General features: G+C 40.3%; 1 protein-coding gene across 2 annotated transcripts in view; it reads right to left on the bottom strand.

The window, feature by feature from the left end:
- Positions 1 to 14,002, bottom strand: part of PRKCD (protein kinase C delta) — a 60,793-nt gene that overhangs the window by 18,274 nt on the left and 28,517 nt on the right. For both annotated transcript variants that reach the window (XM_066326843.1, XM_066326844.1), the window contains exons 2-4: positions 7,110 to 7,244; positions 3,022 to 3,221; positions 1,703 to 1,763 (exon numbers count right to left, since the gene is read on the bottom strand). In XM_066326843.1, coding sequence (XP_066182940.1) covers positions 1,703 to 1,763; positions 3,022 to 3,221; positions 7,110 to 7,224 — 376 coding nt within the window. In that variant the 5' untranslated portion in view covers positions 7,225 to 7,244. The remainder of the gene's footprint in view (positions 1 to 1,702; positions 1,764 to 3,021; positions 3,222 to 7,109; positions 7,245 to 14,002) is intronic.

Here is a 14,002-nt window from a genome sequence, read left to right as displayed (position 1 = left end):
CTGTGGTTTAGTTACCAAAAATGTATCAATGACTAATTTCATATAAAGCAGAGGGCAAATAGGAAGTCATTGCAAAGTAGAAGGTCAAAAAAGTGCATTAAGATGCGAATATTAACTTGCCAATTAGAATATAAATGCATGACTTAATGATCTGTTTGGTATTTAGGCTTCATCCACCACCATCTGCAAACCCTAATAAAAGCAATGAAAAGAACTGCAAGAACATTGTATCTATTTTTAAATTATTTTGATTACTGAGTAAAATTAATTTAAGACTTTCAGCACACAAGCATATTACCTTTCCATTAACAGCTAATAATAAATTATGGAAGGTTTTCACTTATGCTATCTCTACTTTTCCACATGTCTGCATGGAGAGGAGGAAATATGCTTCAGCCTCATTAAATAACCGACTGAAAATACAGAAACTGGGTTTGTACAGGTTTGCTTGAGAAACTTCTGGATGTCCAGGAGAAATGGATTTCTGTATATCTCAGTAAATATGGATGATCATAGTACCATTGCCCCGTGAAACAGCCTTGCACAGGAAACTATGATAAAGACCAAGATAATTTCTAATATTATGACTCACGCCAGTTTAAATGCAAACCTGAGAAAAGCTCTCACTTACAGACTCAAAGTCACAGTATTTTTTAAAAACTTGCTTAGAAGTGCTGACTTTTCACAGACACCAAAGCAACAAGCATATAGCATATTTTTTGCCATTACAAAGGTAAAACATCACCTCTGAAATGTAACCTATGCACGTCACATTCTATCTTCAGTATCTTCTGCACAGATGGTACAAAAATCTAAGGTACCTTCAAAATGAACTTGTTCTAGAGAGGAGAACTGTGCTCCTACTATAAATATCTGTGGGGCAAAAACCCCATCCAGGCTTCAAAACATCCTGCTTAGTCTTTTCAGTTGTTTATAAGCACATGCTACTAAACTGGTATATAAGACTGGTAGGCTAATCTGGCTGACCAGTTGCATTATAATTACAGTATTATTCCCAAGAAATAATGGTTTCATGCCTTCTGGTGTGGGAAAGTCTTAACTACAAGCTAAGCAAGTTGTGAGGCTTACAGCATTTCCTTTAGGAAAGGACTCCCCAGACAGACAAATCCATGCCAAAATTCTTGCTTTTATTATGGTACTTGAAGCTTCCCTCCTAGACCATTTCCAAAGAGCCTGTGAGGGTTTCTGACTGACAGGCTGTTCACTTTTTAAACATCAGATCATTGACTAGATTTGCATTTTAACACTAAACCATTCACTCATTCCTACAATCAGTTTGTGATTAGTGAATAGGATGTCTGAATCCCAGGAAACTCAGACCCATTTCTCCAATCCACAGAAAAAGTTTCCAACATAAGCTAGAGCAAGAGATTCAACTTCTTTGCATCTAAAAAGAAACAGATAATGTATTTTCTATCACGTCAAAACAGAAGAACAGACATAATAAAGATGCGTAAGTGCCTAAATGCAACAGCATTTAGAAATGAAAAAAATCCTGCCATGAGTCCACATAACAAAAAAAACCTAACCATAAAAACCACCTAGAAAGCAAATTAATAAAATTAATTAATAAGATTTTACTCAGTACATGGGGTGATATGTTTTTTGTAAGTTACATCCTGTGTTTTGCAAAACCCCCCTTTTCTCACATAACTGACTGAAAATAAAGTATTGACATTACCTGCATCTTCCACAAAATACTGCACAGCCATCAGCACCTTCCCCTGAGGCTGAAGGTCAAGCTGTGGAAAGAAAGCAACAGTGAAGTGTGTGTTTGACTGCATCTCTCAGGAATTTACACAGCTCTTTCTGGGGTATCAAAGTAGACTATTCAATAACTATTTGATTATAATCCTCTTCCACATTTCACTATTGCAGCTGAGTCAGGGGCTTTTATTCTCTTGCTTTTACTCATGTGCTGCATTGCTTTGATGTGTCCCCAGGAGTTCAGCACAGTCAGAGTTCACAACATTTGTTCACGTCCCTTTCCCGTGTCTGCAAAGAAGTTTGTTGGCTTCTGTTTCTACTGTTAGTAAATGCAATCTGCGCAGGAACCCAGTTTTAAAAGAAGTCTATACAATCCTTTATATGTTTATTGAGAGTACAAACCATAGTGATATCAAATGCTGTTGCTGGCAATGAAATACAGTGGTATAATCAAAATTTATTTTTCTTTCCTCCTCAAAACCATTACACATGGTTTCAAAAAAAAAAACAAAACAAAACAAAAAACACCTTTCAAGCCAATAGCTGAGGTCAGTTCCTGTGCTCAGAAAGCAGGCACTAATTCTTCAACTGCTGTCTTCATAAAAGATAACTCTTAATCATGTAAGAGTGACTCAATCTTCACTTCAGCACAGAGCAAAGTACCTCTGGGTTACACTAAATACAACTTGGGATGAAAAATCCAGTCTCCAGACAAAACCAAACCACAGTTACATTAGATACACTCATGAACAGATTCCCCACAAATCCCATCGTCACACTGGGACAATGAGTGAGTTCATCTCTAAGGCAGTGCCTGACACTCAACATTTGCCCAGCAAAGTTTACAGAAGGCCAAGACCTCAGTTAACAGCTACTAATGCCAGGCTGTCTCTCCACACACAAAAATAACCTTACAGGCTATGCCAAGTGGTCTCTTTGCTCTGCCCAAGGCATGACAGGTTGTAGAGAGAAAGTTTAACACTGATGATGGCAATATGGTACCCATTCTATGGATAATAAGCAGAGGACCTGAGACCACTGAACTGGCTAAAACTCATCACTATTAGCTTTTACTCTTCTGAATAAGAGGAGTAAAATAATTGAGAATAATTGTTCTTGTCTTAGAAATGAAGTTAAAGTGTGAAAAAAAAAACCCAAGTGTAACAGGTGAATACAAAACAGAGAGATCCTGCTAGCCTAGGAAAATCTGTAAGCCTAAAAGACACTCATTCATTCAGCTTGAAAGAAATGAAACTAGGTCAGCAATTCTGAGGAATTAGTCTTTTTCCTTACCCAGAACTCTGCTTTGCCATTGCCTTTCTTGCACCGTTCTGCCAGCACTGACACACCCACAGTCACTTCAGACAGTGGCTCTTCTGCTGCTTTCATCAGCACAATCTGGATCACCCGGCCCTCGTAAATGTGGGCGTCAAAAGTCGATTTCCATTCAGGATACATGGTGGGTTTCTTCTGAACCAGAGTTTTTCCTCTCTCTGAAAGCCACAAAAAATAAAAAAGAACAGAAACTGTAAAATGTATATAGACCTAGTGTTTAAACTCAACAAAATAAAAGAGGGAATAATTGTACTGAAACTAAAAGCAGAGTTACTGCTTCTTTTACTGTTGTTGGAACAAGGTTTAAATAGTCAGTTCAAAAGTTCATGACATGGAAGGTAAAGCCCACCCTGGACATGCAAAGGCAGTGAAGGGGTTAACATGGAGCCAGAGAGCAGGAGAGACAAACCCCATTGTGGAATTCATAAACAGGTTAGTCAGTCACAACTTGACAGGGAATACTTGCAAGACTCTGTTCTTGTATAAATCTCCACAAAGTGTCCTCTGATCATTGTGAATACCTACTGCTATAAGATAAATACAGATAAACCTTACACTGACCCAGTTTAAACTGAAACCAGTGTCTTAGAGATGAAAGGCTTCACATTTCATTAATCTACTTTCAAGTTATCCCAGCATTTCACTTAAGTCACTCTCCTTTGCATTGTATTCTACCAGGACTGCTACTTTTTACAGGATATTTTAGGGCCTTATCTGTCCTCTGTACGACATGCAGACCTTGTGTAGTTACAGAATAACAAAAAAGCTAAAATTACCTCAAAAAACGTCCTTTTTTTCCCTCCTTTTTTCTTTGGTTTCCTTTAAGAGCACCTCAGCACATTCCTTTGTTAGGAGTTTTACTGCACTGCGCTATTCTTACTAGATGGATCTTTTTTTCCTTTTTGCCAAGAAAAGCTGGATGATCCTTGAAGTCCCTTCTAGCCTGGTATTCTATGACTCTAATACACAGCTTCAGTCTCTCCTGCTACCCATTTAACTGTTTTCTTCCTGTCCATGTCTCAGGTACAGAAAAACCGCCAGAGACTGCACAGTCTATGACAAGTTTTGGCATATTTCTAGATCTTGGTCTCCAAGTCCCTCAACACATCCAAAGTGATGGTGATGGTGCCTCCTAAGAAACCACATCCAACTCTTCACTGTGACTCTGGCACACAGTGCCACCTCCCAGTTTTTCTCTGATTTGCTGCCAAGCCAATTATTCTCCATTTTGGCCCAGGCAACCAAATACCATTTTCTGCATTCTACACAATTTCTGCTATTTATCAAGGTTAGTTTTTTTTTTTTGCAATAGAAGTGCTTTCTAAGTGCCTCTCCAGCTCTCAGTGATCTATTTGCTGTTATGATATCAAGGCAGTAGTAATGCAGATTAAATAGTTGGACCCTTCCACAGGAAGCTGCAGTGTGGTCTGTTAGACACTTAGTATTTTAAAATCTTCCTGGAAACTGAAGGCAAAGTCAGTGTTCATTCATTAAGAGGTTCTTGGATGCACTCCACTCTGCTGTGCTGAGCTCTGCAGACAAGCACAGGGAATGGTGTCCTTGCACTGCTTTATTAGGGAATGCCTGCCAGCAGCAGCACTGGGAGTTACAGCTGGGACACAGCCCTGAGCCACGTGCCAAAGGACATTCCAGAATGCTCAGAAATGGCCACCTGAGGACCTCTCCAGTGCAAACCAAACTTGAACGTTCCTCCTCGACTCAGTCAAAAGCTTTTATCTTGAATTTGAGGCACTGTGCAGACCGAAGGCTCAAGTGCAAACAGTGCAAACTTACCTCCAGAGGCCTGTTCTATGAAAAAACTTGAAAATATTGTCACAGAATCACTGAATTGTTTAGGTAGAAAAAGACCTTTAAGATCATCAAGTCCAACCACTAACCCAGCACCACCAAGGTCATTATTAAACCATGTCCCCAAGTGCCACATCTACACATTTATTTAGAGATTATTAGGACAGACTATAAAGGTGAGGAGGGGGATGAAAAGCAGGCTGCACAGCGAGGTTTTTACACTGGCCTGCTTTTTGGATTGCTAAAGCCAGACCCCTTCATCAAAAAGGCACAATTCAGGAAGCATCCTTGGCAATAGGAGAAATGGCATACTTGCAGGGGTTTTGACAGTAATTTAGGGTTTGCAGAAACAGCAGCAGTTTGTAAAGAGTTGGTGATACTCTTTGTAAGATTCTTAGAAGAGGAAAGAATGATTCCAGTCTGTCCACAGGCCTCTCCCCTCCCTATTCCTGTGTACCAATTAATATCTACTTTGATCAGTCAACTCTATACATTTTACCCTATATAAAACATAAAGAAGGTGTCTCAGTTCCTGGAAACAGCTTCCAGCCCAGCCATGATGCTTTTGTAATTAAAATTATATTAATCAAGGTTTGCCAGGGACCATGCCACAATCACTGTCTGCAAATGAACAATGAAGTGTCAGTGAAGAACAGCCTTGAAGAGCTGTTCTGCCTCTGCTGTGTTCAGGCCTCCTTGGCTTCTCTGCTCACACTCCTGACTTCAAAACACATCACATGTTTCCAGAATGGCTCAATGCCTAATCATTAAGTTAGGTCTATGATTTTCTTCTTCCTATACAATAAATTTTTCCTTGATTGTGTTCCAGTGCTCAAATCCAACATAAAGCTGTTCCAGATCTCGTCAAACTGACAACAGGAGCATCAGATTATTTTCCTGATTGCTCTAATCACTCATCTCTCCAAGCAGTTCCCTCTCCTCCCCCTTTTTGGTACGTCAAAGACACATGGAAGCAAAGATTGGGAAATACTGGGGCAATTCTACTTTTCAAAAGCAAATGGCTGGAAAAAAAAACCAGGGGATTTATTTAGATTACTTTCATTTCCACGTGTTCTGGCAGCTGCAACACCTTCAACACCATTTCTTCAGAGGTCTTCCCAGCAGATTAGGAAACTACTCCTTTGGAACTTAGTACAGTCGCTGAATGACAACACTTTCTGGAAAAGGCACCATGCCTTGTATTTCAAGTTTAAATGCAGCTTTTACCCTCAACAATAACAGAAAAGACCAATCATGTTGTGAGGAAGAAGAAACTTCACCCTTTCAGCATTCTCTGATGTTTTGTGAATCTCTAGAGCCACAGTGCAGGATTAGAGAGCTGCAGTCTAGCCCAATACAGCAATTCCCTATCCTCCTGTTTGGCTACAGCAGTGTATTCCAGCCAAATGTCACAAAATACTATAAACCTTTGGACCAATTTCTGTAAAGATGAGCTCTTTGAAGGCTGAGGGCCTGGTGAGTCACTTGGTCTGTTGGAGAAGTTGGAGAAGACTGAGGGGAGACCTCACTGCAGTTACAACTTCCTCATGAGGGGCCAGCACTGATCTGTGCTCTTTGGTGACAGTGACAGGACCTGAAGGAATGGCCTGAATTTGTGTCAGGGCAGGTTTAGGTTGGGTATTAGAAAAAGGTTCCTCCCAGAGGGTGGTGCAGCTCCCCAGGGAATGGGAACAGCCCCAAGGCTGACAGAGCTCCAGAGGGTTTGGACAGCTCTCTCAGGCACAGTGAGTCACTTTTGGGGATGGTCCCGTGCAGGGCCAGGAGCTGGACTCAGTGACCATTGAGGGTCCCTTCCAGCACAGCTTATTCTGTGTTTCTGTGCTAAGAGGACCTTCAGTCTGAGTCATTTCAAGGAAACAATTCAGCCAAAGTACCTCAATTACTACAACAACAACAAACTGCACCTCTCATCATTTACCCATCCTCCAGGCCAATAAAAAGCATTTGCTGCTCTGTATTTGCGGACACTTCTCTCAAACCTGCTGCAGTCCAGTTTCCTGTCCTGTGTACTAATAATAAAGCCTTGCTTTAAAGCAGAGGTAGAGAAAACAGCCATTATTCATTATTATTTGTCCCATTCAAAAGAAAAGCTCACACTGAAGTGCTTGGCATGACAGGAAGAGAAGGACTCACTGCCATTTACAGATTAAGGAGGATTACAGCATTTCTTAAAAATTTACTGATATTCAGAAAAGCATCCCCATTTGTAATCTCACCTGTAGTCAGAGCTTCCTTCATCTTGATAGCACAAAAAGGCTGTAGCTGTTCTCCTTGACTCTGCACAGGTCCCAGCTCAAACGAGTTGAAAGATATCCGTAAAAAGGGGGCCATCGCTTAGGATGATACACAACCTAGGTGGAAAGAAAGAAATAAAATTCACAGAGTAAAAGACCTGGTCTGAGACGTAATAAAGTGACACATTTCTCAGCAGCCACCAGAGCTTCTATTGAAGCTACAATCACATGGTTTCTATTCCTGCATTGCTTTCAGGTGGCAGCTCACAAATCCTAGGAAGCATCCAAAGCTAGTGATCCAACGTGTGAGCCTCCAGACCTGCACATGCCAGGCAAAAAGAGGAACAGGTGGGAAAAGCTCCAAACACTACTGTGTCACCCTTTTTAAAGTCAGGAATTACAAGAATTCAAACCACCTGTAATTTCTAAGTCAGCAAACAGGTGTTTCATTACAGTCTTCCCCCATTCTTAAGAGCTCTTGAACTCAGAGCAATTTCAGTTTACAACTCACAGCACCTTTAGCAATGGAGTTTGTCCTGTATGACACTGTTTTGTGGCAAAAAAGGGATTTATTCAAGGGCTAAGAGGCATTTGAGAGAAAAGCAATGCTAATGCATTGGAGAATGAGGGATACAAGGAAGGAGGGATTAAGAGGAGAGATAACAAGGTAAAAGGAAGAGGGGATAGAAAAAAAATTAAGGCTTGAAACAGGGCTGAGTTGGCCTTCTGACTGTAGATTGCTAACCAGCTCAGTCAAGCAGGACTAGGAAGAACAATCTTGCACATGCTGGCATTTTTTAATGCAAAGACATTGACCCAAGAAGCAATTAACATTTGTCCTCTATTTCTTAAGGCACTTACAATCATTTAGATGAAAGACTGAAATCAAGTGTCTGGCAGAGTAAGACAGCATCATTTGCACATCTCACACTCTCCTCATGCAGGGACCATTTTCAATAAATGGAAAAAAATTATGACTATTTTTGAGCTAGTGGGTTTTTTTTGTTTGTTTGTGTTTTTTTTTAACTGACTGTTTCCCCACTTTCTTTCTGTAGAGTAAAACAAGAGTTAGAACGCAAGTTTAAGATTACTTGGCACCACTGCTTACCCCACTGAAGAACAGAAAGCCATGACTATAATTCTCCTGCATGGAGACTAACAATAAAGCAATAACCTTCCCACACTAACCCACTGCTTATTGCAGCTTGGGGCACCATTTGATCAGAGTGGAGACTGAGGTGACCTCACAAAGAAAGAAAAATAGACAGCTTTTGTAAAAATTAACAAATACCATCTGACAGATCACTTTCACAAATGCAACTTAAGCACAATGCTCATCAAGAACTTTAATGAGGAACATATTTTAGCTGCTCAAGAGACCCTGTGCTCACTATGTTCAGAACTACACCCCAATGACCAGCTACAGGGCTTGCCAACAGCAGATCACATATCATTACTACTCAACATGGATGTAAAAGAAACCAGATTTCAGCCTTGTTCACCTCTGGGAAACAGCTCTAAGACTCAGTGAGGCCACAGGTAGAAACAAGCTGGGAAGGTCAACATGTAGCTCCCACTGGAAGGTTTATTTAACAGAATCACAGGAGGATTCTACCTGTGAGGGACAGCCCAGCAAGAAGTCACAATTTCCAGTAAGCCTGTGACTATATGAACAAGAAACTGGAAAGCACTGACAAAGCTAAACTAACAATTGCACTGATTTCACTCAGCCCACATGACTCAAGCCAGTGTTAGTCCCAAGACAGAATACAAGGATTTACAACTTAGTTTTTTATCTCCAAGTTATCAGATACAATAAAAAATAGGTACAATGCATATACATTTTGAGTAATCCTACAATCTTTCTCATTTCCAATGGCCAAATACATTTGGATGCCGTATTTTCACCTCTGCTTTATAGTTTTGAATAAGGTTATTTGTTGTAGTTTTATTGTGCTCAGCTTCAGTGCATCTCCAAGACTCACTTCTCACTCAGAAATGCTACACACAAGCAATTCACTAGTTAGGAGAAAGCACCAATATCCCAGAGTTTTTGAGGATGTTCAAAGTCCAAGGTCACAGTGGAAACCAGAAGATAACTGTTTGCCTTTAAATGTAACAACATCTTATAAAGAGCCCAAACAAACTCAGCAGCTGCCTGCTCTTGCCAAGTTTCTCCACTCCTACACATTTTTTTTCCACAGAAGTAGAGATCTTAAATGCCTGCATGCAAACTCTTCAATATATGTTGTGACAGAGGGAGGTTAATGAGAAAGGAGGCTTTGGATTTGCTCCTCAAATACATTTTCTGATCCTCTCCTATGCTAAGATGTACTGTGAGATAGTTGACATGTATCAGCTGCACTGCTATAAACAAAACCATACCCCACTAAAACTGTTTCTGGCAGTGAAACTCAGTGAAAGAGATTAACTTTAAATCAACAAAGTTTCTCAAAATCCCTGCTGAGGACACTCATGTGAGAAGACATTTGAGAAGGAAAGACACTGAAAGCAGCACACAGACTTTGCTTGTTGCATTTTAGACAAGAGTTCACCTCCAGTCTCTGTGACTGTTACAGAAGTGACAGCACAAGTGCTGACTCTTGTTTTAAGGGCTGTATCTGTCAAGAACTGAAACTGCAGCAAAGCACCAGCTTTGAATTCAGGGAAATTGTAAAATCTACTCACACAATCTGCAGTGCAGCTATGAAGTATTAAAGCCAAACTGTTTTCCCTAAAGGGCAAGATTTTATCCAAACCAAATGGTGGAAAAACTGAGATGTAAGCTCCAAGAAGACTCCAAGTCTAAATGACAGGGTCAATATCTCAAACAGTTTCAAAGTCAAAGTACAGTCTGAAAAAACCCCCACCGAACAAAACACTAAGGGGAAAACATTCCAGGAACATCACTCTATATAAAGTACCTGGTGGCCACAGTGGTTTAAAGCACATCATCAGATGCTGTCCTGCACAACATTCATTTTATAAAGGATCCCTGACCTTTTCTAATCCAAACCAAACCCATGTTCTGTGCTGTCTGGGACAGATTCTGCAAAATGCACAGCACTTTCCATGGAGCTTTAAAATTGAGAGGTTTTGATTATTTAATATGGAAAGAAAATCAACAGTGTTATTTATCAACTACAGACAGAGAGAAGGGGGAAACTGGAAACATCTTCACATCATCAATGTCAACACCTGCCAGATGAACAAATGTTCAATTTTCACACTGATGTGTTTGCAATACATGGTTTTAAAGAAAGCAAATTAAAATCTTAAGTATTCCGAGGAGAATTTTATCAAGATTTTGATAAAATGGCACGAAATTCACATTAGATTAAAAACCTTCTCCGCAGAGATCAAGGGATAAATCCTGCAGTTTCTCTCCTTCCAGCAGTGCCCAGCTCTCAGGCACTTGCCAGGGTTCCTTTGTTGCTGTAATTCTGCCTCGTTATAAACAGTGAGGACAAGCCAGCCATAGCACAGCCCAGAAACAAAGACACGGTTGTAACTTTTACACAAAGCAGGAAGGCACATCAAAGCAGTGGATGATCTGGAGGAAAAGCAGTGGATGATCTGGAGGAAATGCTGACATTGGCTGACAACAGAGCATTGAAGAGACTAAAAACCAATGGGCCCAAACAGAGCCAGGCTGTTCCATCACTGATAAGCACCATATATCCAAGAGAAACACAACTGAGAAAACTCCCCTGCTGCTTTGTGCCTCTGATTTCCTTGTATTAGTCTGTGAAACATTTTGCAGATGGATGTAAAGCTGCTGTAAAACATCACGGCTGTTCTATCAAATGTCTGATTCCTCCTTAGCTCCTTGCTGTGGCTGCTTCCAGGGCCACACAGCTGCTCTGGGAATCACCAAAAGCACCACACACAGATGACCAATGCAGTCTTCCCTGAAAAGATCAAGCAGTCACTTTTTCTTCTTTAAGATGCAGAAATAGATAGATTACATCCAAACTTTTTTACACAAGGATTTCCTGTCCTCTATTCTGGCAACGGACAAGAAAGACAGCAACAAATTACTGTCCAACTTATTGCCCCACAGCACTTCCCAACACACAAACAAGGTTCTCTGTGCTCTTTGAGTCCAGCCTGCAAAGGTGATTATGCTGCTTGCATGGCAATAGTACAAAGAAAGCTGCAAATAAAGATGCTCCAAGAGTGATTAGCATCCTTCACCTGTGCAGACTGTGTGTTTTTGTGGTGCCCACGTGTGACAACCCACACTCCCTGCACTTGTATCCTTTCAGTGATGACCCAAAAGAGAAAAACAGTATCTGTCCTGTAGGACAATTCACTGAACTGAAGGAATATGGTGCTAACCACTGTCTACATTGTACACCCAGGATTAGTCTACAGAGACTTTTTGCAGGTTCTGTTGCAAGCCCTGCTCTTTATTTGATGCTCTGTAGGTAAAAGTCAATCTAAAAAAGAAGTCTGTTCACAAGAGGCTTATTACATTTGCTGTTATGAACTTTGTCAAAAAGATCCATAGCAGCAGCCTTTATCGGCTGGACTTCCCAAGGCACCACTGCTACCCAAATAAACTCTAAAAAACATATCCAACCTCAAATCACTTTATATTGTGATGCTGAACACTCACAGCCACCAGAGATAGCAAAACACCCCATTATCCTCAGATGCTGATCTGAAAGCTGAAAATGCACAGAGGGCATAGAAAGTGCTCTCCAAAAAACAAGGTTAAACTGACATATTGCATGTAGGTCTCTGCAAAAAAACCAGGAGGATTCCCAAAAAATACTGCTTCTGCAGCAGCATCATTGGTGTTTTTATTTAGGTTTAGCCATTTATCTTTTAGGTTTAGCCATTAAGGTACAGCAATTTCCTATGAATGGTTTAATTTTGAAATTATAATTGTGGGACTATACTCATGAAAGCAAAATATATGTATTTGGTGATATTTAATAAGTGCAGCTATCTTCAGAAAGACAAGGATAAAAAACAAAAAGCACTTTTAAAACAGCCCAACAGCCCAATCAAGTAGAATTCTGCAGTAACAGTTTTAAAACAGTGTATCTTCATAAAATGTTTTCAAATAATTACACAACTTTAAGAAAAGTAAGAAAAGACAGCAAAAAATTTAACTCACAATTCAATTTGCTTCCTGTTAAACTTACTGCAAATGATTTTTTTTCTGGTTCATAATTTAAAAATGACAGTTTATGCATTGAATTCCAGTGTAAATGATGCAAATTTTGGGGTTTGTCTTTGCTGTAAAATAGTACGAGTGGCTCAGAATCCAAAGCTTAGCTTGGAAAAAGTGTAGTTACCATTTTCTTCCCTTCCTCCCTCAAGTATATTCTCTTTCAGATACTTCTGCTTTTGCTGGGTTAGGCCAAGTCCAGAAACAGAAACAATTACATAATAAAATCTGTCACTGTGTTGCAACAGCCTGGAGAAGAATCCATCCAGGTAAGTCATGTAGCAAGAGATGTTCCTTGGTTTCATCCCACTTGGCCAGTAGCAGAGATATTTCCAAGTTTCCACACTTTTTTGCATGCTCAGCAGTCCCCAAACTGCCCAAATTTGTGGCTGCTGTCTAAATTGCTGATCTTTCCCCAACACTCTTCAAGGCAAAAATAATTAGTGATATTTTCCCTTATCATTACAATGAGAAGCTTTTCAAAATATGAGCACCAGAAATATTTTTATAAACAGGGAAACTCTTTCCATCTTGGGAGCACTAACTCCTGGAAGCTCAAGGGGATGCAGATTGAGGTGGGATGCAGATTGGAGGCAAGCAGGAGGTAAAGCAGACCTGATTTTGGAAGCTTTTAGGAAGACACAGAGCCCAATTTATTTGAGCACAGGATAACATGATTAGCTCAGTAATAAGAGCTGACTGTTCTTAAAGTAGTTTCAAGTGCATTGAGGATAAAAAAACCCTGGATTTTACACCCAAAGATCAGAAAATTGAGGAAATTGTGGACTCTGAAATAGGCAGTGGGCCAGGCTGTCACACAGCATATGCTGCAAGATAAAAACAGCATTTTACACCAAATGTCCTTTTTTTGGAAACGCAGAAAGAACACTTGGAGCAACAAAGTTGGCTTTTCCAGTATTCCACAACCACAGCTTGGTGAGGAGAAGGGGGAAGTACTGTCAGCTGGTTTTTTCTTTAGAAGTGCATAAGAAATAGCCATTTAAGTTTTTTTTTTTTAGAGTCCCGAGTCCTTCTTCCTCTGTGAACACACAGGACTAAACCTGAAAACAGTACAGGCCACTGTTTGTCATCATTGCCAAAATCATGCTTCAAACAAAAGTGCAAATGAATCCCCTTCATTAATTTCAAACCCAAACATAGGACATTAGAAACATGCAAGAGACGAAAGGCTGCCTAAAGCCCAAAGACTTTGTTAATTATTTCTGATAGCACAAGCTGGTATAATTTGTTAAGTACAGCTGAAATAACATTTTAGAAGGATTAATACAATGGGGCTGGCTGGACAGACCTTTATGAGGCTCCAGGTGAATGAACAATTCATTAATATCAAATCACACTATGAAATGGGAGCATGTCCAAAATATTTTTATAGGAGGCAAACCATGGCTTTCCTCGATGCAATGCATAATTTAGGTCTAATTAGGAAGCTTTTCTTTTTCCTTGACACGGGGAATTAGTAGAGGCTGAGGGTTTTTCCCTGCAGTTAAGTAAAACAATCCCTCCCACATGAGAGGAAAAAACCCTGTTATGTGCAAGGGATGAAGTTACACTTCTCTATAATAATACAGCGTGCAGCCAAGCTCTGCACCAGGTCTGGCTCTGTGTCATTAAAGAGGGCACTGGAGGAGCTCTGCTGAGTCTGAGCCCCTGATCAGCTCTCAGCTCCCACCTC

Source organism: Sylvia atricapilla, chromosome 11, assembly GCF_009819655.1.
Source record: "Sylvia atricapilla isolate bSylAtr1 chromosome 11, bSylAtr1.pri, whole genome shotgun sequence".
In the NCBI taxonomy this organism is placed as follows: Eukaryota; Metazoa; Chordata; class Aves; order Passeriformes; family Sylviidae; genus Sylvia; species Sylvia atricapilla.
This window is presented reverse-complemented; position numbering and strand designations above follow the sequence as displayed.